Genomic DNA, 27,623 nt, shown 5'->3' on the forward strand with positions numbered 1-27,623 from the left:
AACTTTTATTTTGCTTATTCAAACTCCATAACAAACGTATAACGGTAGGTATTAACAGTCCAGCTGAACGTTAGGGGTGCACGAACGGTTACTTCATCAAACTCCTCGATAACTCGGGTAAGATAGGGCATCGCCCAGATCCAAAAGCCCCAGTGTAATAACTACTAACTTGGTCAGGACGTCTTACAGCTGTCAGTATTGACCTACCTTGAAAAAGCGGATCTGGTCGACCAGTTTTTTGGTGGTGCGCAGAAAGCCCATGAGTGTCTCGAACTCGTGGTTGAGCAGTCGCTCTTTGATTCCGTCCAGGCAGACGGGCTTCTCGATGGCATCAAACTCGGGCAGTTTCTGTTGGTATACGCAGGCGTCAGTCACGGCACGCGACACAACCGACAGTCGAATACAGAAATACGAACGGTAAATTGGTGAGTGCAAAGTGAATCATGCGAGCTGCACAGGTAGTGTGGTTGATAGAATCACACAGGAAATGAATTAGGAAATGGAAATTTGGGATGCAAGTTAAGAGCGCATGCCGATTCTAACGGGTCTCACCTTGCCAACAAACGGCTGACAAATTGTATAAAGACTGAGGTAAAAAGCGCCTCGCTTGCTGAAACCGTCAGAAACCTTTGCCTTGGCCCCCACCAGGATACGTTTCAGCCAAGCTCGGGAAAAGCTGCTGTTCAAGCCTCGCTTCAGCTGCGGATAGAGACAGGTTCCCGAATTAGGAGTAGAACTTCTTGTAGAGACTTGGGTTTGGAAGAAGTGTTAGGGGCTAAAGAACTTTACAGGCAGACGACGTCTCTAGAAATATGAAAATGATTTTGCATAACAAGAACAGAGATATGGTACATTTATGGTACAGGCGAGAGGTAACTGTGAGTGCACAGGACGGAAAGAAGTTTCCATGCAGAAATCAGGATACAATGGCAAAATGCGATGGTCGCATGAATATAAAATATAATGCAGATCCAACGTAATGGTGTGAATCTTGGAGACAGGCTATGAGAGGGCGTGAGTGCGCATTCCAAGAGCAGTAAGCTTGATGCTATGGTGCAGTGCAGTGCATATGATGACACACATGCAACAATATATGCACATTATACTATACACTACAGCATATACAATAACGTTTATCATTCATGTACACCGCCAGTTGTCCTCCGGCTCCGGCTATGTACAATTCCTCCATTCCTCCGGCAGTTGTACAAAACACATTATACAGCCCCCCCCCCCCCCTCCCACACACACGTCATTTCCCCACTCACCGACATATTCTGGAGGCTTTTGAAGTACATGGCCGGGTAGTAGCAGGCGTACAGTTCGGTTAACAGTCGTCTGGCGAGCGTCATGTCGGTTTCGTTCATGGTATCGCCCGGCCGGCGGTCCAGCGGGCTCATAGGTGACGGCATCACTCGGCACATCAGGCAGAGCCAGCTGCTGAGAGCGGGGGAGGGATGGGGTTAGAGATGACGCAGAAGGTAGAATCATACGAGAATTAGTTACATGGTGAAAACCTGCGGTACCAGTCAGACCATGATGCACACATAATTAACAAACCACGGTGATGCCAAGAAAAGCTCGGTTACGTCCCCGACAGCAATGCCAACTATGCATCGATAATTCAAATAAATATTCAACATTCGAGTCCCAATGAGCCAGCCCAGTACCTCTGTAATAGTTTGTGAGAACCCACCGCTCCCTCTCCTTTGCCTTCGTACTCTTCCTATCTTCCCTACCCATGCCTCCTCCCTCTCTTGCCTCCCCGCCCAACTCTTCCCTCTCGTTTTACTTACTCTTCTCCTTCCTCGTCGCCGGCGGGTCCGACGTAGCACTCCCGATGGAAGGCGCGCTCACACGAGTCACAGAGCAGCAGGTCACCGCCATCCCAGCAGAGCACGCAGTAGCTGATATTGGGAGACGTGGGACCGCGCGCCGGGGGCTCGTAGAGCATCCCCCGCGGGAAACAAATACCCAGCGGGTCTCTGGCCGGCTCCCAGTCGAGGGCCGCCTCACCGTTGGCCACCGACTCGGGCACGCGCACCACGTGGGTGAGCTCCTCCGGACGCACGCCGGCCGGGGTCTGCCCACTGAGCGGCACCAGCCGGTCCGGCGGCTGTTCCGAGGACGGGCGCCGTCCGGAGGAGTCTGAGGACCTCCTCCGAGTAGTGTCCTCTGAGAACTCCCGCCGGCTGGGCCCCGGCTGGGGGCTGGCAGAGGTTGTGGGAGTGCCGGCTGGAGCGGCTCCCTGTGCCGTGCCGGTCCCGGCCGACTCGCTGGTCCCACCGGGGGGCGGCGGGGCGGCCGGGGCGGGGCTCCGGCGCGGTCCGCTCTGCTGCGTCTGCTCGGCCGGCTCCTCCACCTGCATATTCACCTCCAGACCGGCGTCGGCGCCCGAGCCGGACTCGCCAGAGCTGTGCCGCTCGCTCGGGTCCCGCGGCGCGCACTTCTGCAGTATGAACTCATCTCGAGACGACCCTGGGGATGGTCATTTATTGGTCAATCCATAGGTTAGGTCGGTGTCTTAGTAAGCAGACAGCAAACATGAGTGGGAACTATTGGACAATCTAGGGGCCTACTGGGAGTTCAACGAAAACATATTCCATCTCCAGCATGACAAAAAGGCAAAAGGACACACAACGTTTATGACAAGCCTTCCGGTTCCCCAATATCAATGACCATATGCAATGTTATGAGACGAGATGCGATACAACACAATCAAATCCGAAAAAAAATAAATCGCGTGTAGACATGTACCGAACCTGTAATACGCGAATACTTACGTAAATAGGTGCGGGACGCCGATGGTGGCCGGCCCGCCGATGACGGTACGTAGTCCTGCGGTGGTGAAGGTGCCTTCACCCGACAGCTGCTGGGGTAGCGCTGAGTGTCTGCCGGAGGTGGGGCATCCGTCGGTGAGCTGCGGTGCCTCTTCTTTGGCACCTCGTCCTCACCAACGGCCGGCCTCTCCGCCGCACGCGGCTGGGCTGCGGCGCCACTCCCGCCCGGCCATCCATCACCACCACTGTGAGCTCGCTTCCGCGCCGCTTCAGCCGAGGCGACTGGCGGCTCCTCCACACTGGCACTCCTCCGGATATCTCCCGACTCCACCCACTCCCTCAGTGTGTCTATGGGGTGCGACTGAGGCCACTGCGGCTCTCCAGGCCGTGAGCCACCGTCGGGCCGCGGCCGCGCCGGCTGCTCTTGAAACAGAGCCACCATCGGCGGCTGCAGGACTGGGGTCCTCGCCGCAGACGGAGACGGTGCCTCCTGCTTGGGGGAGGGCAGCGATGTCGGCGTTTGCGGCTGACTGGGCGGCCGGTTCACGTGTCCGGTCGAGAGTGGCGTCAGAGTGATGCCGCTCCTGCCCGACAGCATAGCCGCAGCTCTAGTCGAAGGTGTCTGTGCCCGCGGGTCGGGCTCCGCCGATGACTGCGGTTGGGACACCAGCGGAGGGATCGCGGGACCGCCATCACTCGCGTTTCCTTGCGCTGCGGCTGTACTAGCAGGCGTGTCGAGCGAGGCGCACAGAACAGTACCGCTCGTCGAGGCGTCGGGGAAAGTCACAATCCGGGTCATCGTCACATCCGGCGTGATGGTGCCCGGTACGCTCAACTTGGCTTTGGACGCTCGCTTCGCTTCGGCAGGCTTCCTCGGCTTGGACTTAGTCTTCTTCGATGGCGCATCAGTCGACTGCGAAAAGATGAACGGCTTAGTTAAAGTTGACACTTGACAGTAGTTAGTACCAATTCTTCAGCTATTTCTGAAGCATACGTTTTTTACGCTGCGTCGAGATGTTAAGCACAGCGAATCGCAATACTTGTTTACACAAGTCGTGCAAACATGATCAATATTAACGTCTTATCAGTGCCTTAGCTTCCCCTGCGGTATCACCAGCTACGCACCTGTGGGCTGTCGCCACCAGAAGGCATGCGTTTCCTGCCGAGTGGCACCCGGAACTGTTTGTCCAGGGACAGCTGGACCGGTCGCGCCGGCCGCGGCGTGGCTGGGTTGTGCCAGCTCACCGGGATCTGAGGCAGCTCCGGCGGCTGCGGCTGCTGCTGCGGAGGCGGCTGAGGAGGCAGCGGCTGGGGCTGAGGCGGAGGTTGTCGAGGCAGTGACTGCTGCTGAGGTTGCTGCAGCCGCCACTGCGGATGAGGCTGCTGCTGCTGCTGCATCTGCCAGTGTTGCTGTTGCTGAATGCACTGCGCTGGGAGTTGTTGCTGCTGCTGCTGCTGTCCATACGGCTGCTGCTGCTGCTGCTGCTGGAGCAGATGCGCTAGCTGATACTGTTCCACCGTCTGTTGAGGCATGCTGCTGGGACATTGTTGCCGTTGTTGGTACATCTGGGGTCCATGCTGCTGCTGTTGCTGCTGTTGGAGTTGCTGCTGCTGCTGCTGCTGCTGCTGCATGTGGTACACAGACTGCTGGTATTGCGGTGGAACTGACGTTGGCGGCACCCGCTGCTGCTGGACGTTCTGGTGGAACTGTTGTCCACCACCCGATAACAGTTCAACATTGACAACTTGCTGCTGCTGCTGCTGTGCCTGCTGGGGCAGCTGCTGATTCTGCTGCGGCAGCTGCTGGTTCGGCTGGCCCTCAGTCGGCGCAGTGAGCAGATCGCTCAGCACGGACCTTTGCGGCATGGGACCCAGCTGTTGACCCACCAGCTGGACCAGCTCCTGCTCCTGCAGGTTCAGTGAGAACGGCGCCGCCTCCTCAGGCACGCCGGCCGGCGGAGGCGCGCCCTGCTGTGCAGCGCTGGGGGCCGGCGCGGGGACCCTGACGGCGGCCATATAGCCGGGCGGCAGCGGCCTGCCCGCGCCAGCCGCTGACGACGGAACAGGAACACGCAACAGCGGCGGCGGCGGCTGCTGCTGCTGCTGCTGAGGGTAGGACGGCGCCTGCCTCTGCTGCTGAGGAGGCCGCTGCTGCTGCTGCGGCTGTTGATATTGTTGTTGCTGCTGCTGTGGCGGCTGCTGTTGCCGTTGCTGTTGCTGCTGTTGATACTGTTGCTGCTGAGGCACGCGCTGCTGCTGCTGCTGTGGTGGCGGCTGTTGCCGTTGCTGCTGATACTGTTGTTGCTGCTGAGGCATACGCTGCTGCTGCTGCTGCTGCTGTGGCGGCTGCTGTTGCCGTTGCTGCTGATACTGTTGTTGCTGCTGAGGCACACGCTGTTGCTGCTGCTGCTGCTGCTGTGGCGGCTGCTGTTGCCGTTGCTGCTGCTGCTGTTGCTGAGGAGCGCGTTGCTGCTGCTGCTGCTGTTGCTGTGGAAAATGGTGCTGCTGGCCGGGAGGAGGCTGACCCGGCTGCTGGACGCCCTGTGAGGGTGCACCCTGCTGCACCATGCTCCTGGTCACCCTATCATGCAGCTCCTTGATCATGTTGTACAGCTCAGGCCGCATGCTGGGCAGCTGAATCAGCTCCCTGAACATCATCGTCACGTACTTGACGCCGAAGTCTGTTTGGGAGCGCAGCTGGACGTACATTATCTGGGCGGTGGTCACGAGGAAGGCCTTGACGCAGGCGTCATGCAGGGTGGGCTGTATGCACTTGCCGTCGTCGAACAGTGCCAGGGAGATCATGTCGCCGATACCTGCCGGAGAGACGGGGAGGGAGGGCTGCGGTCATGATGACTCGAGGAGAGGCGGAGGGATAGAAGATGGGATCAGTTCGAGGCATGTTGAAAGGAATAAGGGTAGGGAGGGACGGAGTCTTACCAAAACAATCGCAGCTGGGAAAGACTGGATGGATAGCATGATATTTTGTGAGGGATCAAAGGAGCAAAACTGGAACGATCCTGGCGGGTAATGTCTTGCGAAAAGTACGGGTATCCCGACTTTACCAGCTAAATGTTGTTAAAGCCCCTAAAGAATCGAATGAGGGTCCATCGATTTATCCGGTTGTCTTGATTGTTGGCCTTCGAAAACGACTTACGGGTTTTAAAAGTTCGTGTACCGTCCAACCATGTTAATATCGAGCAATACGGATCAAACAACACATTCATGCAATAACAATTCATTCAACATTCCTTCGATCGGGCACTCACGATCAATGGGCAGGATCCGTCGCAGCTCCATCTTGGGAAGCCGATTCGCCGGCTGGCAGTTGATGTCCACCATTCCCAGCTTCTTGGCAAGAGCCAGAATGTATCTGAAAAGAAATGAATGCTACTTTGAAAGGCCTTGACTGGAGCAAGAACAGCTAGAAAATAAACGTGCTAAATATTTGCAGGGCCTAGTGGGATAAGAGCCTAGAAAATAAGGTAATGCAACGATTGCTACCGCATTTCTACACAACCGCAGAAGCGCAAAACATACGCTTGATTCCATGTGCGTCATATAATTAAATCGTTGTGGCGTCCCTGCACGAAAATCAACGTCACCAACACTTTCAACAAAAGCACCACGTATGTTTGACCTTCCGTGGTGCTTAGTCAGCTATGACCCCCGTACCGCAACCAACAATCCCAGGTTTTCAGTCATCAATGTCCCAACTCCAAAGCACTTCAAAGTACAGCACCCGGGCCGCAGCCCTTCCGTGCCCAAATCATAACCAACAACAACCTTACACTCGCGTCCCCGCCTCGCCCGCGTCTGTCCTTACTTGGCGTTACCGATGAGCGTCGCCGGCCGGCCGTTCTCCAGGAGTCTGTGGGCGAAGTTGTCCAGGTGTGCCAGACGCAGCTCCATCAGGGACACGCTCTCCAGCAGCGTCTGCAGCTCGTGGCCGTACATGTCGTACCGCTCCTGAGCCGCCACCAGCTGCTTGTTGAAGAAGTCGCGGATGCGCTCCTGATAGCTGAAGGGGAGAGAGAAGGGAACGGTGAAAATTTAGGCGGCTCCTTTGCTCGAGTATTCAGGCAAACGCTACGCGGAATGGATAGCGTCACCCTGTGGTAGCACTCACATGGTCTACTTTTTTTTTCTAAGCCGCCGCCCATGAATAGACGACCAGGAGTGTCCACCCACTGACCCGCGCGACACATAGAACCTTACGTTAACACCACCCCGAAACATAATACATCAAGTCGCGACACTCCCTGCTAGGAGAATGAAGAAAACAAAATCAAAGCTGGAATAAGCGCGGTAAGGCCCTTGTTAGTATGGTATATGGCTTAAAAGAGAAGCAAAGAAGTCAAGGCTAAATGTAGCTTGACTGGCCACTACACCTTCCCATTTAAGAATAAGCCAAAGGATCAGTCATTCCATCGGTTAGTTAGGTTAATCGTGCAGCGCATTCACACATTTTTGCGGGGGGGGACAGTATCTGGTCTGGGTTCGGCAGAGTCAAATGCCCACTGAAAAGAGCCGCCGAGCTAAGCAAGCTTGTTGCTCAGCGAACTCAAATCAGCGGGCAAACGTCAGGGCGTTATTTGAAGTGTTACGTATTGTTACGTAGTTTATAAGCGGTCGAAATATATCATGTTGTTACAAACATGAATTCGAGAATGCGAACACAACACATACATGAGTGACTCCACGAAAAAGATATAAGGAAAATACACGGTAGCAAGGCATCGCGAAGACAAAATTGCAAGTCTTGTAAGGATGCTTAGTATCCGTCAATCTGTGTTGCATTACTATAAAGATATCAGATAGGTAATTTCACAGTTCGTAGCGATTTCGGCATCGGAACGCGCATGAAATACATCCCCGTTTGACGTGATACGATACAATACGTCAGCATTGAGCGCTGAACGCCGGAACTTTCAGTGCTAACTGTAGCGACAGCAACTCACTCCTGATGATGTCCCTGGATGAGCTCGATGCCTTGCTGTTTGCTGGAGTCAGCCTCGGCTAAACCTTTCTTCAGGATGTCCATTTTCTGGCTCAGAGACGCCCTTAACTCCCTGTAACAGTAGACACGACCAGAGTTAGCCGAACGGTCGGTGGGCTAACGACGAAGACGGCCATATTACCGTCGACAACAAAACAAGGGTAGGTTTGTTTGCCGACCAGACAAAAGCCAGTCCAGAGTCGGCTCTTATTGCATTGTTGAGGGGAGTCGTGATACGAAAAACAACAAACAGGAGAACGACAACCATCAGTATTGGGTACTGTAATAGTTTCAGCATATGAAGGCGAGGTTCAGTTCCAGGATATTGTCACCGGTCACCGGGCATTACACCAACCCCCTCCCCCTCCCTCCCCTCACTCGCACGCACACCTGGCAGGGCGTTATCGGTCGTCCAGCCACAAAAGCGCACACAGACCGAGCAGCAGCTGCGGGGGTGCGTCCGTATCTGGCGGGCGGCAGATGCGAGCCCCCGGCCCAGTCCCCTCCCCCACCCCCACCCGCCTACAGCTTGTAACAGCGGGGAACCGACTCGCTGACTCCCAGCCACTCCGGCCGTGCATTGGTCCGCTCGAAATAATATCCAGCGTACCAATTTTCAGAACTTTCAGGAAATTGGTCCGTGATGTTTGGTAACAAGGTGTTTTACAAAGCATACCAAACGACAAAACTTGGTAAGGGTCGGAACTTTCAATGCGATGTAAACAGCCTTCAACGGAAAATTTTGCAAACCTCTATATTTTTTGTGAATATTCCGCGAAAAATTTACGCCTTTCGCCGAAATGTGGAGGATACTTGTGTTTCATTATCCATAAATTATCCAACACCCTGAAAATACAGTATTCTTCCATTCCAGGCCATGTATCCAAGCTGTCACAACTGACGTCTTCTTCCGCCGAGTGAAGGCCATTTTATGATCTACCGCATCTTCACTGATATTTTTGGTTTGTTTAACAGCGTCAGGTTGCGAACGAAATAATTAAGTTTACTAAACATGCCCTGTCACTAATGTTTTTTTTTTTGCTTGAGATTTATATAAAAGACACCACATTTCACCATCAATTTATAAGCACCTGACATTCAGAACGCTGTTGTTGGTGTCCATCGTCCTTCGCTATTTTGCGCAAGAGTTTCGAAATGCTCATCTGTCATCACAGAAGATATTCGAAACAAAGGTAAATTAGTGACATAACCGCAACATATATGAGTAATTTCATGGAAGGTGAGAGGGAGTTAGAGGGAAGGACAGAGGGAGGAGTACCTGTATTGGAGTGACCCAGTTTCCTAGGAGACGCGCCGGAGCGTCCGATACCAAACTGAGATCGAACCCACCACCACGCCTCTCCCGCGGCGCCCAAACTAACACATAACGGCATCAGCCTCAAGTCCGTAACGGCACCAAACTAATGTCTATAGCGGCACCTAACTAACGTCTATAACGGTACCAAACCAACGTCTATAACGGCATTCAACAAACATCTATAACGGCATCAAACTAACGCCTAAAACGGTGCCAAACTAACGTCTATAACGGCACCACTATAACGTCTCCATTATAACGGCATCAAACTTAGGTCTATAACGGCACCAAACGAAAGCCTATAACCGCGCCAAACTGATTACGGCATCAGCATAAGTCCGTAACGGCACCCTACTAAGGTGTATACTGTATAACGGCACCAAACTATACTATACTATACACTACAGGGTGTCTCAAAAGTTCGTTGACACATTTCCCATGCCCATAAAGCATATAAGAACCGGCCAAAAATCTAAGGTTTTGGTGTCTGTGCGCACACTAGACAAATATGCATGCTTTGACAACTGATTCGGAAGGTTGGAAATCAAACTATTTGCTGTATCTCCAAAAATATTAGTCCATACCGATTTTCGTCGCTCCGTCAGCTGCCGGAGGCTGATAAGAGGTTACCAGCTTTCAAGCTCTTGTAGGGGAATCCCCTCCAGTTTCTGCGTCAGATTTAGGTTTGACGAGCTCCCCGGCAACATCCGCTTCTCCCTGAAAGCCGACAGCTTGCATCGACACCATCCGTGAGTATTTTGTAGGTCTTCTCTGGCGCTAACTCCTTCATGAATGACTGGCGCCGACCTCCCAAGCACCATTTTCCTTTTCAAAACAACCCCCTTCCTGAACAAATGGGAAGTGCCAGGGGCGAATTTCTCGCAGCATATCGTAGAAGAATGTGTCGGCCATCTGTTTCTTAGACACGTTGTGCAAATTTTGCAAATCCCAAACGCTCATCATTTCCCATGACAAGACCTTCGCTGAGTTGCGGAGTGTTTTCCTCAGAAGAAGTTCTGCTTAGTAAACTGCCAAAACCTGTCCATCGTGCGGTTTAGTCGGGATTTGTGTCTAAAAGAAAGCTATTCGCTCCAGATCTGCCTATTGAAACTTCGTAGGTAAAAATTTACATCAATTGACACTTTTGGAGGGTCAGTTGTCTTTGGCATTGACGATTTTCGTGTCATTTTCCCCCAAAATTTAGCGTTATAGATATTATAAACAATTTCAAATAATACTTTGTCTTTATTTTACGATGACCTGCAATTTTTGAAACTGGTTAACCTCTGTCTGTGAGCTTCTTGTCAGTTTTCAATAGTTATTACTTCATTTTCAGCTGCTTTCCGGAGCACGAGTCTGCTGCCGTACGAGGGTCGTTCAAAACGCTGTTAGTCTCGCATGGTTTTGTCCTTCAAAAATTTTAGCCGCCGTTTTTTTATTAGATGATCATCATGTTGTACTCATCCTCGCCGACAGTTTGCCATGGGTCATTTCCGACTTAACCATTCCCATTACTTCTGAAATAGTTTCTCAGCCGACCCGATTTTGCGACCTCCATTTTCATGCCTGACCCATGGTCAGAGATGAACCCTTTTTGTGAGCTCATGAAGGGTCGAATGCGCTTGAAAATAATGAGACTGCTTGAGGAAGGTTGTTACGAATGCCCATGCACAATTTCGACCGCTAATTAATTGTTGATTTAGAATTATTGACAAAAAAAAACATGGCTGGTACCTGACAACGAACTTTTGAGACACCCTGTATATATGACTATATCGGCACCAAACTGAAGTTTATAACCACGCCCAACTAACGTCTATAACAGCATCAAACTAAAGTTTATAACGGCATCAAACTAACGTATGTAAGTTGTAAAGGACCATGGCCCCAAACTAACGCCTATAATGACCTCAAACTAACGTCTATAACGGCACCAAACAAACGTCTATCACGGCACCAAACCCAACACTACGTCCCCTCCGGCAGCGAACTAAACAGTGGCCTCGAACAAAGCGTCGGAGCCCGCCAGCTCCGGCTGTGAGCCGGACCCTCGGCTGGAGCCACGGTTTGTGCCGGGACGGTGCTCAATAACACGGCTGCAGGCAGTCTCGGGTAACGACTAGCGTTTCATCACTGTCCTCATGAGTTATTACAGCGGGCTTCTATTAGAAAACAACCCTGTCTTGGGCTGAAACTGCCCAGCCTCTATAGTCTACGGTACAGCCGAGACACTCCAGTTTCGTAGTCAAGTCTCCTTTGTTCCTTCCCTCCCTCCCCTTCCTCCAACGACTCTCTCTCTTTCTTTCTCACACAAACACCCTCCTCTCTCTCTCCCCTTCATTTCCTGTCTCTCGCTTCCCTTCCCTCCCTCGCAAAAACATCCGCCGGGGCTGAGACGGCTGCCGGCTCCTGCTGACCCCCAAACCCCTCCCTCCTCCGCCTCCCCCGTCCGCCCCTGCCCGGTTCGGGACGGCCAAAATGGACGGCGGCGTGCCTTAGGCGCTAATGTGGAGCTCAGCCGGCGCTAAAGCGTAACGGCGGCCCGACAAATGACACAGCGATTCGTGCGACGCGGCCATGGGAGGGGACGACATTTTTAACATTTATCGCAAGCTGCGTCAAGCTTACAGTAGGTACCCGACCAAAGATCAATCAAACGTGTTCAATGAAAAGTTGAACAACATCCGTCCAAGAATATTGTGGGGGGAAAATGAACTTTAAATGGCCTTAAGTCAGGCTTTTCCGCTTCAAAGAAGTGCAACAATTAGAAAGAACACCTATGACGTCTTCAGTTTTTAAGTAGTCATGACGTAACAAAAAGCATGTAAGCGATTTTATACTGTCTTTTAAGTGAGTGTCTCGTCTTTCTTTTTCATTCTGATCCCAATATTTGGAAAACAAAACACTCTTTTTAATGCTCTTAAATAACCATAAATCCAAACTGAGTTTATCAAAATGGAAAATACGTTTATTGAAGTACGATCTTCCATTCGAACTCTTAGATCAGTAAAAAAATGTAGGAGTTATTCAACATTCGGTGGCATCACGAAACGGTGACCGCCGATGCTCGGATTTCCCCGGACTGAGTAGGATGGGGAACATGCGAGATGGGGAACATGTGAATTGCGATCCAAGCGAAATGGTCTTGTTCTCGGGTGGGTGAGTACTTGCGCGCGGTGGACGGGCACATCGCAGCTGGGGGGTAACGGGCCGTGAACATGACACTTCGACGATAAACGATTCAGAGAATTGAAGTGAACATTCGTAGCGTTAACCCGCGCCCCAGGGGGGCAGGGGGAGGGGTCGAAACGGCCCATTGTCTTCCTGTCGATATCTTTGAAGTATGTATTGCAGATGTCACCAAACTTTCGTGACCCTTCTGGGCATCAATTTAACACATTGTGACCAAAACTTTCTTGAAGAGGTTACGAGAAGTTGCCAACAAATGACGCCAAAATGACGGCCATTTTCGCCATTTTCGGCAGAAAAAGGTATTGCGGGAAGAGCCGTCACGCGTGTAGTTTTAAAAGTACATTTAAGTGTCACAAAAAGGTGTAAGATTAACAGGGCTATTAACTGCTATCCTGGATGTACGTTTATTTTGATCCTAAAATTCACAATAATTCATTGGGCAGGTATAACACCCTACAACACCGATATTTTTTAACAAACAGAATACATCTAATAGAACTTTAGTTCTTACATCGCCATACCAAATTTGTGATCAATAGCTCCATTTTTTGCAAACTTTTGGCGAAAAAAAAAACTTTAAAATTGTTGACGCCAATTTTTTTAACTCAGCTGCTGCCGTTCTAGACCACGTAACGTAAAACTAAGACAAGCATTGGATTTCCCTTGACGAGCTGCATCGAGTAGATCCTTTTATAAGCCAAAATGCTTATTAATAAAACCTGACTTTTGAGCCTGACTATGACCTGACCTGACCTTCACCAGAACGAACCTCAACTAGCCCCAATGGTCACCTTGACCTGACCCACATCACTGAAGTTGAAATGTAAAATTTACCATTAAGCAGGCATCAAACAGCCCATGCGTCACACGACCCTATCACAGCTGGGTTCATATTGTGACCCTTAGTGACCTGACCTGGTATTAGTGACATGTAGCAAAATAAGCACCAATTAGACAACCAATGCTCTATCGATTATCTTCCATAACATGCCTTTTACTCGATTCATAAAACGGTAAAAATGCGACCTTTGCCCTTATCTGTGACGTCATCGGTTGCATCTAGGTTGGTCACTTGGTAGTTCCCCGGCGGGGCTATCGAACGCCATTTGGATTTTGAAAATCGATGGTAACTTTGAGATCGTAGGGGGCCATAACAATACAGCGCATAGGGGCTGAACTATGTAGTCACGGATCGGTGAGGTCACGGGAAAGCCGTGACCTCACCGATCCGTGACCTCAGCGAGACAGAGCAGTACACCACAGTTTCGAAATGTCCGAGACCGAGAAACCGTTTTCAATCATGGAAGACTGCCTGCATGGTCGACGAGTCGGAGCATTCACGAATGCGTGAAATGTAGCAGCCTCGATCAGAATAGTTCCGAGATGATTGAAGAGCGTTCGGCGCAGCAGAGTTCCAGGAAACACGTCTAAAGCATTAACCCTCGCCCGAAAACGGCGATCTGCCACCTTCGCCCATGCAGGGGGGGGGGGGGTTGGTGCGACCCCCCCCCCCCCCTTGGCGTTTGAAAACGGAGCGTCGTAGAGCTTAGCGGAAAAGACCAACGGATTGCTCTCGCCGAGATCTCGCGATTGGTGGTATATTTTTTGGTCCTAGGTCAACATTTGACCTACTTTTGACCGGTCAAAGGTCAAATTTTCGGAAAAATAGACTTTTTTCAACTTTCCGCGGCGATTGCGGCAAAACGGTGGGAGATATCGACTTGAAACCTTCACTATCGTGTTCCTTGATCAATTCTCTATCGTTTGGTATGTATTTCGTTTCCCTAGCTCTAAAAATGGCGCGTTGGGAGCGCCGGAAGTCGGCAAGGTCACAGTCGGCGGCAGAAATTCGAAAAATCAAAATTTAAATTTTTGAAATCTGATTGTATTTTTGGATTTGGAAGGTCCATTTGCTCCCTATGGAAGCTAATATTGCTGCATATTCCCATTGAGGTGACAAGAATTAGCAAAATAGTGGTTCGGGCGCTTTTCAAAAATAGTACCGGACGCTGTTCCTCTTGTGACGTCATAGCTCCGTGACCTGACCTAACCCGGTCAAGTTTCTTATACCATATGATAGCCAATACTTGCCCCAACATGCATGGGAAGTTTCATCACGATCCATCAACCGATCACCGTACCACCGGCAGGAAACCTCAGGCGTTGGCACTCAGTTTGTGAAAATCCGGCCGGAGGCTGTTCCCTTTGTGACGTCATAACTCCGTGACCTGACATGACCCGGTCAAATTTTTTTTATCAAAAGATGCGCAAGGTTTGCCCCATAAGGTACCCAAAATTTGGCGGCGCTGCGCGCCGCCGTTTTTGCACTATTTCCGAAAAACCTCAGGGGGGGGGGGGTTGCACCAACCCCCCCCTACATGGGCGAGGGTTAAAAGGACATTCAGCAGGCAGTGGTCGAGTTCTACAGATCGAATCCCTTGAGTGCAGCTGGCAGGTGTTTCTAGGAAGGTAACTATGCGTGTCGGCTAGTGTTGAGAGCACCGACTCCGGCCGCTGAGTGGCGAGCGCGGACAGTTATGAATAAAGCATGACGCGTCGCCGGCCGGGCGCGGGTTGAGGTGTCCCCTTGTACTAAGCGGAGCGCGCGGCGGAGAAGCAGTACGACGAGCATTAGTTGTACGGAATTAACTCGCAATTATAGGGGGTCGAACGGATCCCTTCGATTTTCCGCGAATAACTCGCGCAATAAGCAGCCCATAGCAACGAAAATTTCAGTGCCCTCGAGTTGATCAATTTTACACCTACCCTGAACATTTCATGACCACGACCCAAATGACCTGTTGTGACCTATTTCTCGAGACCATGTTTGGCCAGAATCGCGATTCGGCGTATGTTGGCACGCATTAGCCGCGCCTTTGCAGTATTTTCGTGGTTTCGTGGTTTCAAGCGTTCAAACATGTGATATGATGTTGGTCCCTTGCATAAGGGTGGATGTCAAGGTCACATGAAGGTCAGGTCACTGTACTTCGATGACCTCGTTTAACTTTTTCGAGTTTACATGTTTCTATGGTAATTTTTGAAGCTGACTTCGAATTAAGCAACTACTTGAACATCTATGAAGTAGTTTTTATGCCTTCGTAACATGTTGCGAAGCTGTCAATGGTGGTTGAAACCTCTTATAGATAGCCCGCGCCCAGCTGGGGGGGGGGGGGGCAGAATCTGCCCCTATCCCGTTTTTCGCCAATAACTTCTAAACGCGTTACGCCAGCGACGTCAAACTTTCAGTACCTTATCATACATCAATTTAACACATTTCCTGAAAATTTGAGCGAAATCCGTCGGGAAATTTTCTAGAAAATGACGTTTTAATGACGTCATGTTCGCCATTTTCGCCTCAAAAACGGCAAAATTTCAAACGCCGCCAAAATCTTCATTTCTAAGGAATCAAGACGTAACAAAAAAGGTTATACGTGATTCTACTTTGTCTATCAAATATATGCCAGAAACCTGGTCTATGTGCACCTACAAACCAACTTTTAGAAGAATCTGTTCAAAAATGTGGAAGTTATTCAAAATTTCATGACAGCACGACATACAAAATTTTTGAAAAAAAATGATTTTTTTTGAAAGTTTTAGACCTCGCAGGGAAACAAAAATAGCACCATTCGATTCGCCGTGAAAAACTGCATCAGATAGACACCTTTTTAGGCCTTAACAACCAACTTCAAAATTTGACCTCACTTGACCTGACCTCGACCTGAAATTCATCTAGAAGTGGTCCATATCACTTATTAAGTGTGCCTATTGAATTCTATGAATAAAATGACCCATAAAACATGTGTCGCACATGCCCTTTTCTATATTTTGTTTTTGGTGACCTGACCTGACCTTGACCTTTGAATGATATTACATGCAACGAATATTGTCCTGGTAGCCTAAGAACACATTTTGGGCGATCAGTCTCAGTCCATTCTTCGGCAACTACGGTGCAAGGCCGATACTGTAGAAACTTGCATTTTGTACCCTTGACCTGACCTCTGACCTACTTAAGCAAAAAATTGGGCTCTTAAGATCCGCCTTGTTGAGAGCTTTCGATTGCCGTTTTCCCCATCGTTCTACGACCATCGGTTCGGAAGTTAGACAGGGGGCAGAATCTGCCCCCCCCCCCCCCCCAGCAGGGCGCGTATGGCTGAATAGCCCAGCGGGGCGCGGGATAGCTGACAGAACGCCTACTGGTTGACCTGAGCTGACACACCCGACCCGACCTGGCCGGAATAAATGCAGGACATCATCTGCGATCAAACGTAACACGAAACTCGGATCATCACCCTGAAAGCCCGATAGCAGCCTCAAACTCTAAAAAGTTTTAAAACTCTGCCTGGTGGTCGGCATATTTTCCATGAGCGACTACATATACGAGTAAAAATAAGGGCACGTTTGCACGAATCAGGTAGTAAGCACAACGAACTGGATCTGCGACGTCCCTTATGGCTGCGCTTCAAGCTTCCGCGGCTCGCCGCCGGCTTCTTTGAGCGCAATATCCCTAACTTCTAAATCGGATTTATGTTCGCCGTCCGGGCTGTTGGCGGACCAAACTTTCTTCCGAAGAGCGGCAAAATCGATACACCCCAGCGCCGGACTTGCGACGCCACGCTAAGCGATGGATCGGCGCGCAGCTCTGAATGGAGATGCATTGCCTGCTTTTGTGTAGTTGGTGGGAGGCATGTGTTATCCTTGGTTTTCAGTGTTCATGTACAAACAGTCGTGAAACAAATGTTGATTACGTTTTACCAGAGCTCGCACACTTCCTGGTGAGACGCCATGTTACACACCATTAACTTCCACTGGGACTTGGGAGGTTAAAAGTGACAGACCCTGAACTTGGCTCATGCGCCATAGACCACCCATCCTGCAAAAGCGGAGGGCACCGTGAATGTTTACTCCGCGTTAAAAATTGGGTTTTCCAACATAAGACGTGAAGTTCTTTCCATCCATAAAGCCTGTCTTTGCTTCCATCAGGTCTAGGAAGACGATCCCCAGAGCTGTCACCACGTCGTTGCTGCAGACATTCTCCTGCATCGGGTTCGTATATTTAGGAGGCCAAAATTCGGAAAAGGGAACTCTGTGGGATGGACAACTGAATCCTCACGAAAAAGTGTGCCGGGTCATCTGATTCTTCCCATTTTAAGTTACATTTGGCCGCGGCGAATCTCTTACCTTCTCGGACGCTAGAGGAGACCGAGCCGAGGTAAGAAGTCTTGCCCATTAGGCGGAGGCAACACTGTTGGCAGGGACCATAGTTGCGACACTCCGCCGCCAGGGGCGCTGCCACGCGAGTGGCCTTGACATCTCGCATCAGCGGCACGACGGTCCCGCTCTTCGACCGGTGCGCATGCGTACTCCACGATGTAGGGAGTGATTGCGAAAGGTCGTTGCTATTTCTAGCGACTACAATATCCCCTCCCCAGTGTGGTGGACGACAAAAACTCCGACCTGATGGGCCGTCTGGACCTTTTAAACGTATGGAGAGCTTCGCCTTCCCGAGGTGGACAGTGTGGGGGAGACCCCAGCCCCAGCGTGGCGAGCGTAAGGGTCAACCGAACGAGGCTCAACACGCCTCTTGGAGGGGGGCGATCGCCGGTGGCCGACTCGCGCGATCGCCGGTGGCCGACTCGCGCGATCGCCGGTGGCCGACTCGCGCGATCGCCGGTGGCCGACTCGCGCGATCGCCGGTGGCCGACTCGCCACCACGTCGTCCGGCGACCCGCCCGAGGTGGCAGCCCGGTGCGGGACACACTCAGCGCTTCATCAAACCTGCAGGCTCAGAGGCTGCGCGACCGGGCCGCTGCGTCCCCCAGCCCGCTTAACTAAATGAACACCACCTCCCCGCCGCGAGCGCCCTCGGCGGGGGATCGGGTGCCCGTGGGGGTACGGCCCGAGGGGGTCGCAGCCGAAGGGTAAATAATCGCCGATATCGTCTGAACCGCAAAGCGCGAAGCCGCCTGACCATAGTGTCGTGGAACGCAGTAGGCCTACGGACCAAGAAGCAGGAGCTCGAACGCTGGCAAGCGCAAAAAAGCGGACGTGGTAGCAATTTAACAAGCCCAGCTGGTGTAGGGTGTTTGGGTGATGCATACGGCGATGACTTTGCTATTGATTGTGTCGCGTCAGCGGCCGCCGGGTCGGCGTAGACGACGCTATGAAGGCTGGTACCAGACACACCGGTGCACGTGTATGTAGGGTGTTGTAAGGTGGCGCAAACGGCTTTGCTTTTTATTGTGCCGCGTCAGCGACCTCAAGCGCGAACGGCGCTGTGAAGGTCGGTATTCTTGTTTTCGTATGCATGTACTGCACGGTGGTGGTAAATCAGCGAAATGTGTTGCCGTCTAGGCGCAGATGGCGTTTGGCCAGCTGCGAGCCGATGATCCGGTGCCAGACGTACAAGAAGTGTTGTGCCCTAGTTTTTGTATGCATGTACAGCGCGATGTCGGTGATTCAGCGAGGGAAAAGAGGCCGGTGTCGTCGAAACCGTGCGTTGCCATCTCCTGATTGGTTGAGCCTCGGATCGGGTGATGGAGCTCATCCCGAATCGAGCATGTAAACGCAACGAGCAACCGGGAGGAGGCCTAGGTTAATTCGTGTGGCGAAGGTAAGCGTTAGGGTTAAGAGGCACGGTTTGTAGCTTGTACGAATAAAGTTTTCATTCGGCACACGGCAGTCCTTTACCTTGATTTCGGCAATTTGATAAGTGTGAATAAATGGGGGATGCATCCAGTGTCAGAAAAGTGGCCCGTTTCTAAGTTTTCTTGAACTCGGAAGATTTGTTCTGCGAAAAGTCTTGACTAAAGAAAAACAATTTTTGTTCTGTGAGCAAACGTTCCCTAAACAGATGATTTCTGTGCAACAAAGTACCCATCTATGTCAGCATTATCAGGCTTGATGGAGCATTTCACAATGGGTCACTTAATAAAAACCCAACTGCCTACCCATTTTGACTGATTTTTCTTCTTCAGCAGATTAAGTCATCTCTCTCCAGTCTCCATGGCTACTGAATGAAGACCTGGACTCCTGAATAGAATGCAGTACAAACTACTGACCTACTCCCAAGAACCAGCACCGCCTGCTACTCTTGGTTCACCAGCTGACAGCTGTTGGCAAAACTTTCACTGGTATTAGATTGATAGATATAACTGGTATTTGATCGGCAGCCTGAAGCCCATCAACTGTGATGTGTTGTGAACAGGTGATCTGTGAATTGTGATCACACAGTGTGTGCATTAACAATTAATCCTGTATTTCATAATACAAATGTTGAAAATTTTGTCACCCTTTTAACATCTGGTTCAACACGTATGATATGAATGAAGGACTACACAGCATGCAGGAGCTGGAAATGGGCAATGCCCCAATGGATATGCAAACTTAACGTAATCAGGTGAGATAAACCTGAAAAGCTCGATTTCATATCCATATTAGAATGCAGTGCCTACAAAGTAGTGAATGCTTTAAAAAAATTAACTGACAGACAACAGCAGTTCAAGTTAATAACGTAGTCAGGTGAGATAAACCTGAAAAGCTTGATTAATTTACACGTACACTGGTCTGAGAAACAACACTACCAAGCTAGTGAGTAGTAAATGGGCAATGCCCCAAATAGATATGCAAACTTTACGTAGTCAGGTGAGATAAACCTGAAAAGCTCAGCTTGATTAATTTACATGTACACTGTTCTGAGACATGACACATATACCAAGCTAGTGAGTAGTACCTAAATGCTATCAGAAAATTATGGGTACTGGATAAGCATATTACCCATAATACATATATCAGCACAACCTATCCCACCTTTAAAATCACATTCTCACACAAATCAAACAAAGGTACCAAACTTGGTACCAAACAAATCACAAAAATAACACGCGAGTCATGGGAGACGAGTCATAAGCCTTGGCCTTTTGACGTCTAAAACACTGCCATCGCCGCACCAACAAGCTCGCTCCCCGCCCGGCTCCCTTCATAACGCAACCGGGCGCAAACTTTTTCTGAGTTCTCGCAGAACATATTTGGTGTTTCCGTGGTGGCAGACTATCCCCTGGTAAAAGTTCCCAATTGCAGTAAAGTATGAAAAAATGATATCAGTAGATGTAAAAAAGATTTTTCTTTTCAAAAATGTCAAAATTTAGCAATTTTATAACGTGTGATGCCCATATTTTACGATAGTCTGCGGGGTCGTTCCGTGCCTGCTAAGGTCAGCTTAACTTGGATCGTTTAAGACACCTAGACATCATTCATTGCAAAACAAGGTATGGCTAGAATGGAAATTGATTGGAAAAAGTTATAGAATAGTTTTTGTTTCGTAACAATGAGCAAAAAAAAATGCGTATGGGGATAATAAGTGACAGCGTTTTTTGAGGTATCACCTTTTTGGTGCCGGCATAAGAGAACTTGGACGAATTTATGGCAAAATTTTTGTGAATGATATTAAAATGAACAAAATAAACAGTTATTGTCTTTTTGATGCCCTTTTCCCATCTGAATTACACAAAAAAATGACTTTTTTATTTTTCTCGAACTCATGGCAGTAAGATATCTTAACTTGTAATAAATCGACCGAAGGCATTATTTTGTGCTGCATATTATTCATTAAATTTTGTATTAAAATAAATTGAACATCAAAATCGTTTTTGTAATTCGGCAATGAACTTAACTAGCAACAAATACTTTTTAAAAAATAAATACATTCTCAGACTAGGCAGCGCTGTCTGGCGCGTCTCCCGCGCTTTTACGCGACTGCGCCGTGTTAGTCTCGCAATTTGCGTGAGTTATTGTAAAGAAGTATAATTTCGTGGGGAAATTTAAAAGTTAAATGTTTATGTGCAATTTTTCTCGTTTTTTTCATACTCAACAATATGATTTTTGTTTAAAGGCTGAGATACTGAGACTCATTCGACCTCGACCATCTTCGTTCAAGGAATCTGAGGTGGGATTGTTCATGTCTATTTTTGTAACAAGCTCAGGTAATTGTAATACTTAACATAAACCATGTGTTTCAGTTTGTCTTAACTTCTCCCCTTCTTGATTATACCTTCACTTCTACCTAGGCTAAGAAAGTGATATCCAAGGGTAGCTGCTTTCACATTAGTAGCCTTCTGGTGGGTTCAGATTGTTTTCTTGCATTTAGTTATGATATGTTCTTGGATTTCCCTTGTTAGAATTAGGCAAATGAGGTATGCATCATTATACTTGAGCAATGGCAATGTAGGCTACCTGCCTATTAAGTAGATACAAGATTGCATGGGGATTCATTAAGCAGGCGTCTCACGAGATGCCAGATCTGAAACATAATCTAACCTGACCTAACCTTGCCTACTAGCCTACAACCTACAAGCCTAACACCTTCAACCTACATTGCTATCGTAGACAGATCTGGCATCTCGTGAGGTGCCTGCGTAATGATTACCATTGCATGTTGGTCATGAGCAGGTGTTTCACTTTGATATGTGCTGCATTTCAACAATCTCTGCCCATTATGCTAAAAAGAAACTGATATAATGCAGTAGCTTCATTAAAAATTTGGAACCATAGCTAAGTTCCAACTTTGTTCTGCGACCTTTTCAAAATTTTAGTCTGCGAACTTAGATCCCCAAACCACTTTTCTGACACTGGATGCATCAATAGCGTCTTTCGGTAGGGATATTCTTAGAACGGTGTCGGATTCATTCGGCGAGGGCACGATACCCACCGTGTATCCCAAAATGGCGGAGTCATTCACCTAAACGCATGCATGCACATTTAGGCTCAATTAGACTAGTGGACAGTGGCCCGAGCGGCAGACAGGAAAAAGACTGGGAGACGTCCCGGCCCACCACTGCTGTAGAGTATAGAAGACATCTGGAGAGGAGGTAACGAAGGACGTTCAGGACCGAGCCTAAGCCCACCTTACGCTGGCAGCGAACAAGAAGCCATCCCTCTCGGGTTACCTGACCGCTGCGGTCACCCGCAGGGCGCATGTGAGGAGTGGCGGACCCGTCAAGGGCGGAGACGTGGCGCTCTTTGTCCGCGACGGCATCCAGTTCATAACCATTGATCGATCGCCACTCCAGCCACAAGACGACTCCACTGAGTGGTGCGCCATCCGGATCTTTCTCCAATCGGACTCAACCGGACACGACTTGTACAAACTCGAGTTATGACATATACAACGTCTGCCGCCAGGGGGCGTCGAAGTCTAGTTCCTACCAACCTGGCACTCCCATGCCTACGTCACCACGAGGACGCCCGAGGGCATTTACATGTTGAAGATAGGGAAATTGCCATAGTTTAGAGCCGCCTGGAGGGCAACCTTGAGATAGATGATAGCGTAAATGTGTGCTAATATGATCATCAACATGTTATTTATCCAAATCCAGGGCCAATTAATCGATATCTTGTCACGTTTTCCAGTGGTGATGCGCTAACTTTCGTGGTTCTTGGAGCCAATAAGGGTGTTTCATAGTGCGATTCAGCCGCATTATCGACTTTAATGCCATAAACCGCCACGGAACATATGATTTGCAGCTCCCTGGCGTGATAGCTGCCAGTAGGGCTCCGGAGTCGGAGTCATGAAGTCGGTCGGAGTTGTCAGTTCTGACCTGAGTCGCCGAGTCGGAGTCAGAGTCGATTTTAAAAGCTGGAGTCTGAGTCAGTCACCGAAATTCGATCCCCTCCGCAGACCTTTCACTTTTCAGGGTTCCGTAGTCGGAGTTGTACTCGGTCAGAGTCGACAGTTCTGACCAGAGTCAGAGTCAGAGTCGATTTTGAAAGCTAGAGTCGGAGTCGGAGTCACCAAAAATCCATTGCCTCCGCAGACCTGCTAGGGCTGTGGAGTCGGAGTCGGTCAGAGCCGACATTTGAAATCAAAGTCAGAGTTGATTTTTGAAAGTCTGAGTCAGAGTCCGAGTCATCAAGAAACCCATGGACGATCCGCAGTACTATGCAGTAAGGGCGCTGCCGATCGATGCCCTGAATTGCCTAATTTATTAATTGAATGAATAGATGGCAATTAATTAGATACCTTCTATTATTCATCCCTTGCCACTTGGAGGACTATACTTTCAGTAGAAAAAGACGCATTATTTGTTTGTTTATTTATTGACGAATATTTTTTAGCAGTTAGGCATACAGACACAAAACACAATGATAGCACCTCGCTGGTGCAAATTATTGCTAGATAGATGTTGAAATGTGTTGCCACTTGCCATTGAAGAATCTACTGATTTTCCTGGCGGCTCTCGTTTTCAAGTAACTACTGGTCTTGTAAGATCTCTTGATTGTTCACCGTCTGGCGTCTAGTCCAAGGTTTTCTGAAAGCTAATCAAACGTTACCATGGCTGCTCTTGATGGCATGGCGCTTGCTGGTTCTGGGTTCTTAAATCTTAATTGGTGGTTCTTGCGTCTGATCCTGTTGCTTCATGTTCCATCACACATCACATTAAATTTTTAATGGAACAGACACTTCTAGCTTTTATTTCACTATCAGTCGACTTGCATTCTGTGGCCTGCTGGCCCTTTTATTTCCACGATAGAATCTACCAATTATTGAAAAAGCCTCGGATAAAAAAGCAAGAAAAGTATGTCAAGTTAAATAATTGCGACGGTCATAGAAAAACCAGGAAGATATCAAAAAGCCTGTCCATCTCACTTCCCTCACTTCATAACAAAACCACGCAGCAAAACATGCGAAAGAGTCCTTAGCAACGCCTTAGCAACGCATTTGTCTGAAGTGCGCAATATGTGTCACATCTGGAAAACTTAGTAGCTACTTGATTATTCAACTAGAGTTGGACTATATAAGCTAGGCTTTTATACAAAAAATAAGTGTTTGCTTATCGAATTTATAGCAACTGGTTGCCTAACTTCGAAATAATAATTTATTACAGAAAAAGCTTGTTTGCGACATATTTGTAAAGAAACAACGGAAATTGCTTTGACTCGTACGCTATTCTAGTACATTTTTGGTAGAAAACTTCGTCCAACCTTATGTTTTAGGGCCTTGTCTGCCGCCCACTGATCCGCCCAGGGGAAGCGGACGAACGAACGGACCACTTCTCACTGGACTCGTTCCCAACCTCGAACCAAGTCATCAGACTTCAACGCCCATCACGACTCATGGGACGCATCCTGCGCCGAACCAGACGGACCATGTCTCGTTATCCCTGACTGGATCAATCGGAACGGCTGGGGTGCTAAGACCGGCGCTGCCACCCGCGACGGCTACGGGCGAGGGCCGTCCACGGCTCCCGATCCAACGGGGGCACACCAGGACATGGCCAGACGCTACACAATGCACATGGGATACCGGCGAGAACCTCGGTAGCGACCACCTCCCCAAAGTGGTTAACGCGACAGTCACGGGATCGCGCTCCCGCCGGATCCGCAAGGCACGCTGGGCGTACCACAAGACTAAATGGACGGCGTACATCGAGGAATACGAATTGAAGTTCCTAGCCCCTCCTCGGCCGGACCGGACCACGAATCAGATTGCCCAGCACCTGGCGGAGACCATGATGAACGCCAGTGCACGTCACATCCCCCGAGGAGCCAAAGCGGACCCCAAACCGTGGGCTGCCGACCCCCAGCTGGCAGCGGCGGTGGCGGAGCGCCGGAAGACGAAAACAGCTCTACGCCGATCACCCACCGATGAAAACCGCGAGGCCTGATGTGTGGGTTTAAAGGGCGCCCGAACTTCAAAGGTTATTTACGCCCATCGAGCCAGTTCGCGCCGGGGTGGATGCCGCCGTGTGGGTCGTCTTGACGGTCGACCGCGGGGTCCTCTTGGTTAAGGGCGTTGCCTTTCTTGCCAGGGTCTCCACCTTATCGTTTCCGGTGGGAGAACAGTGCGAGGGGAACCACTCAAAGTGCACTCGTCCCCCGATTGAGGTCATTTAGCACAATGCTTGTATGTATGTTGACTAAGCGGTGGCACCAGCGAAACTCGCTCCTCGTAAGCGCATGCTAGCACCGCCATCTTGCCGGTACCAAATGCAATCGGGTCATCTGCGGATTAACGCTGACTAGGCGTCCAGCAGCTAATAGGAGCGTCATACCAGAGGTGCAACACGAAAGACACGGCCGGTGGTGGTGTTTACTGTCTGGTCATCTCTCCACCACCTGGTCATCGGGCCCATCGATATATGCGCCCGCTACGCCGTCGGCGATGCATGTGGTGGTCAAACCGTCCATGCAATGCCACGTAGCGCACCGAGGGAGTGACGCCAGGCGAAGTGTCGCACCTGGACTCCTAGTAAACTTTTACGCAGACGACTGGCGAGGACCCTGTAGTGTCCCGAGTCGTCCCCTTCTGGCTGCGAATTGGACTGCCGCTGCCGGGCTGAGCCTAGACACATGCGCGCGCCGGCGCGGCGGACGGAGGCAGATCCGGGGAGCCGGCAAACGAGTGCATCCGGGGAGCCGGCGAACGGAAGCGCTGACACCGTCGAGTCGGCAGACGGCGGCGGAGGTGGACGACAGAGGAGCCGGAGACGACGGAAGAGTCGAATCTGCCGAGCCATCAGACGGCGGTGGAGGCTAGCCGGGGGCCGAGGAACGACGGAGGAGATGGAGCCGTCTCGCCGAAGGAGGACGGCAGAGGCGAGCCGGCGGGCGGAGGAAGAGACGGTGCTGGTGAGCCAGACTTTGACGGGCTAGCGTCTCAGGCGGAGGCCGGAACGACCGGCCGTCCTGGCAGCCCACGGCGCCGCGCGCAGCCAGGCACTCCGCGCCAGTCGCAGGGCGCAGGGTGCAGGCGCGGTGCTCGAAGTCGGAAGTGCTTTGCGGTGGTGTAAGTTTTTTTTTTGCGCTAATGGACAATACGCGCAGGGGCGATGCTTGACAGTGTCTGCCACGGGTAGGCTTGTTTTGTTGTGAGTCATCTGTTTGTATGCAAAGGGGGTGAGATGTGGTGTCCTGAGCCGTCTCCCCCCCCCCCCCCAGCTGCCACTTGGAGTTTGGATCGCCGCTGGCTCAGTGCCAGAGAGCTGGCACGGGAGAGGAGATATGCGCCGCGACCAATACAGAGCATGCCATTCCGTACCGTCCTCAGGTCTGGAGTTTCATGGCCGATCGACGCGAGGAACGGATAGGGCAGACCCGATCGCATGTTTGCAGCACTTCACCTGGAAGTGACGGCAGGTGAGGTGTCGCAGCAAATATATCCGCTGACCAAAAGTCCCTGGTGCTTTTGGTCATCTTGACTGCTGAGTTGGCGGATTTTCGGTGACTTCGACCCAGACTCTGGCTTTCAAAATAAGCACAGACTTCTGTCAGGATTGTCTACTCAGACTCCCATTCTCTTCGAAGCCCTAGTACTGACTGTGAATGCTGTATTAATATCGAGCAAACGGTCAACGTCCCTCGGGAACAGTGGCCCTGGTGACCGAGTGCCGAACTATGAACCTAACGTAAAGCTTAAGTGAACCTAACGCTAAGCCCTTGCGTCCCTTTGACGTAATGATGACGCCTTAGCCTTAGACCACTGGCCGAAAAATGAGCGGTGGCGGTTCGATACTGCTTTCAGCCTGGGTTTAAATTAGCTTGTCCGTCACACTAGTCTTCTCATTGCTCATACCGCGCTCGTCTAGATGCGCCCGGGGGCGACAGCGGGCCTGCACAAAGTGTGAATTTATTTTTCGACAATGTCTGCGCGAGGGCGGCGGCGAGCCTGGCATTAAGTGATCTTTTTAAAGTCTGCACGTACTCAACCGGTTGCGCTGCCGAGACCCGCAGCTAGCGTCAGTGTAAACATCCCGACCGGCAGTATAAACACTGAGCCCACGGCACGGGACGACTGTGCAGCGTTGGACTCGTATGTGCTACGACTCACCCCTGGCGGGCTTGTAACGCCACGAGGCCACACGTGATGGAAAAGGACTTCCAGGCTTTGCCTCATTAATCCCAATTCCCTATATCACAAAAAGTGACTGCATATTGCCCCCTTGATACATTGGCGATACATTGGCGTAAGGCATTGGTAAGCGGCAGCCGTCCCAAACATGCACGACGATTTGAATTCATCCCAGCTTACCTCATGTTTTCCAGACTGGCTTGTAGCCTCCGTTTTATCTCTGCGTCCTTCGCCTCGAGTGTGCACGACTCGTGAGATCTATGTGACGACAGGATGCAGTCACCACATCCCATTTCACGACAGGTGTCGCAGTAGTTGTCATAAACCTACAAATGAGTGTTAGGTTAGGCACAGCATACAAACTCCCAAAATATGGGCATCGTTGCACATCAATCAATGGGGAACGGATTTAAGCAGGGCTACAAAAACAATTGAGTTCCCTGGAAAAAATGACAGTGAAATAAGAGCAGATACCCATATTTCGATTCATCC

At 50.3% G+C, this 27,623-nt stretch overlaps 1 protein-coding gene across 4 annotated transcripts in view; it reads right to left on the reverse strand.

Moving 5' to 3' along the window:
* Positions 1-27,623, reverse strand: part of LOC122389659 (histone-lysine N-methyltransferase 2D-like) — a 33,650-nt gene that overhangs the window by 1,311 nt on the left and 4,716 nt on the right. Inside the window, exons 5-14 of one of the 4 annotated variants that reach the window (XM_043381883.1) lie at positions 27,312-27,457; positions 7,742-7,852; positions 6,607-6,801; positions 6,050-6,153; positions 3,906-5,596; positions 2,784-3,693; positions 1,797-2,478; positions 1,269-1,437; positions 553-699; positions 208-348 (exon numbers count right to left, since the gene is read on the reverse strand). In XM_043381883.1, the coding sequence (XP_043237818.1) occupies positions 208-348; positions 553-699; positions 1,269-1,437; positions 1,797-2,478; positions 2,784-3,693; positions 3,906-5,596; positions 6,050-6,153; positions 6,607-6,801; positions 7,742-7,852; positions 27,312-27,457 (4,296 nt within the window). Of the gene's footprint in view, positions 1-207; positions 349-552; positions 700-1,268; positions 1,441-1,796; positions 2,479-2,783; positions 3,694-3,905; positions 5,597-6,049; positions 6,154-6,606; positions 6,802-7,741; positions 7,853-27,311; positions 27,458-27,623 lie in introns of all 4 variants that reach the window. The other 3 variants (XM_043381882.1, XM_043381885.1, XM_043381884.1) reach the window with 3 other exon arrangements.

This window comes from Amphibalanus amphitrite, unplaced genomic scaffold (assembly GCF_019059575.1).
Source record: "Amphibalanus amphitrite isolate SeventyFive unplaced genomic scaffold, NRLGWU_Aamphi_draft 000367F_arrow, whole genome shotgun sequence".
In the NCBI taxonomy this organism is placed as follows: Eukaryota; Metazoa; Arthropoda; class Thecostraca; order Balanomorpha; family Balanidae; genus Amphibalanus; species Amphibalanus amphitrite.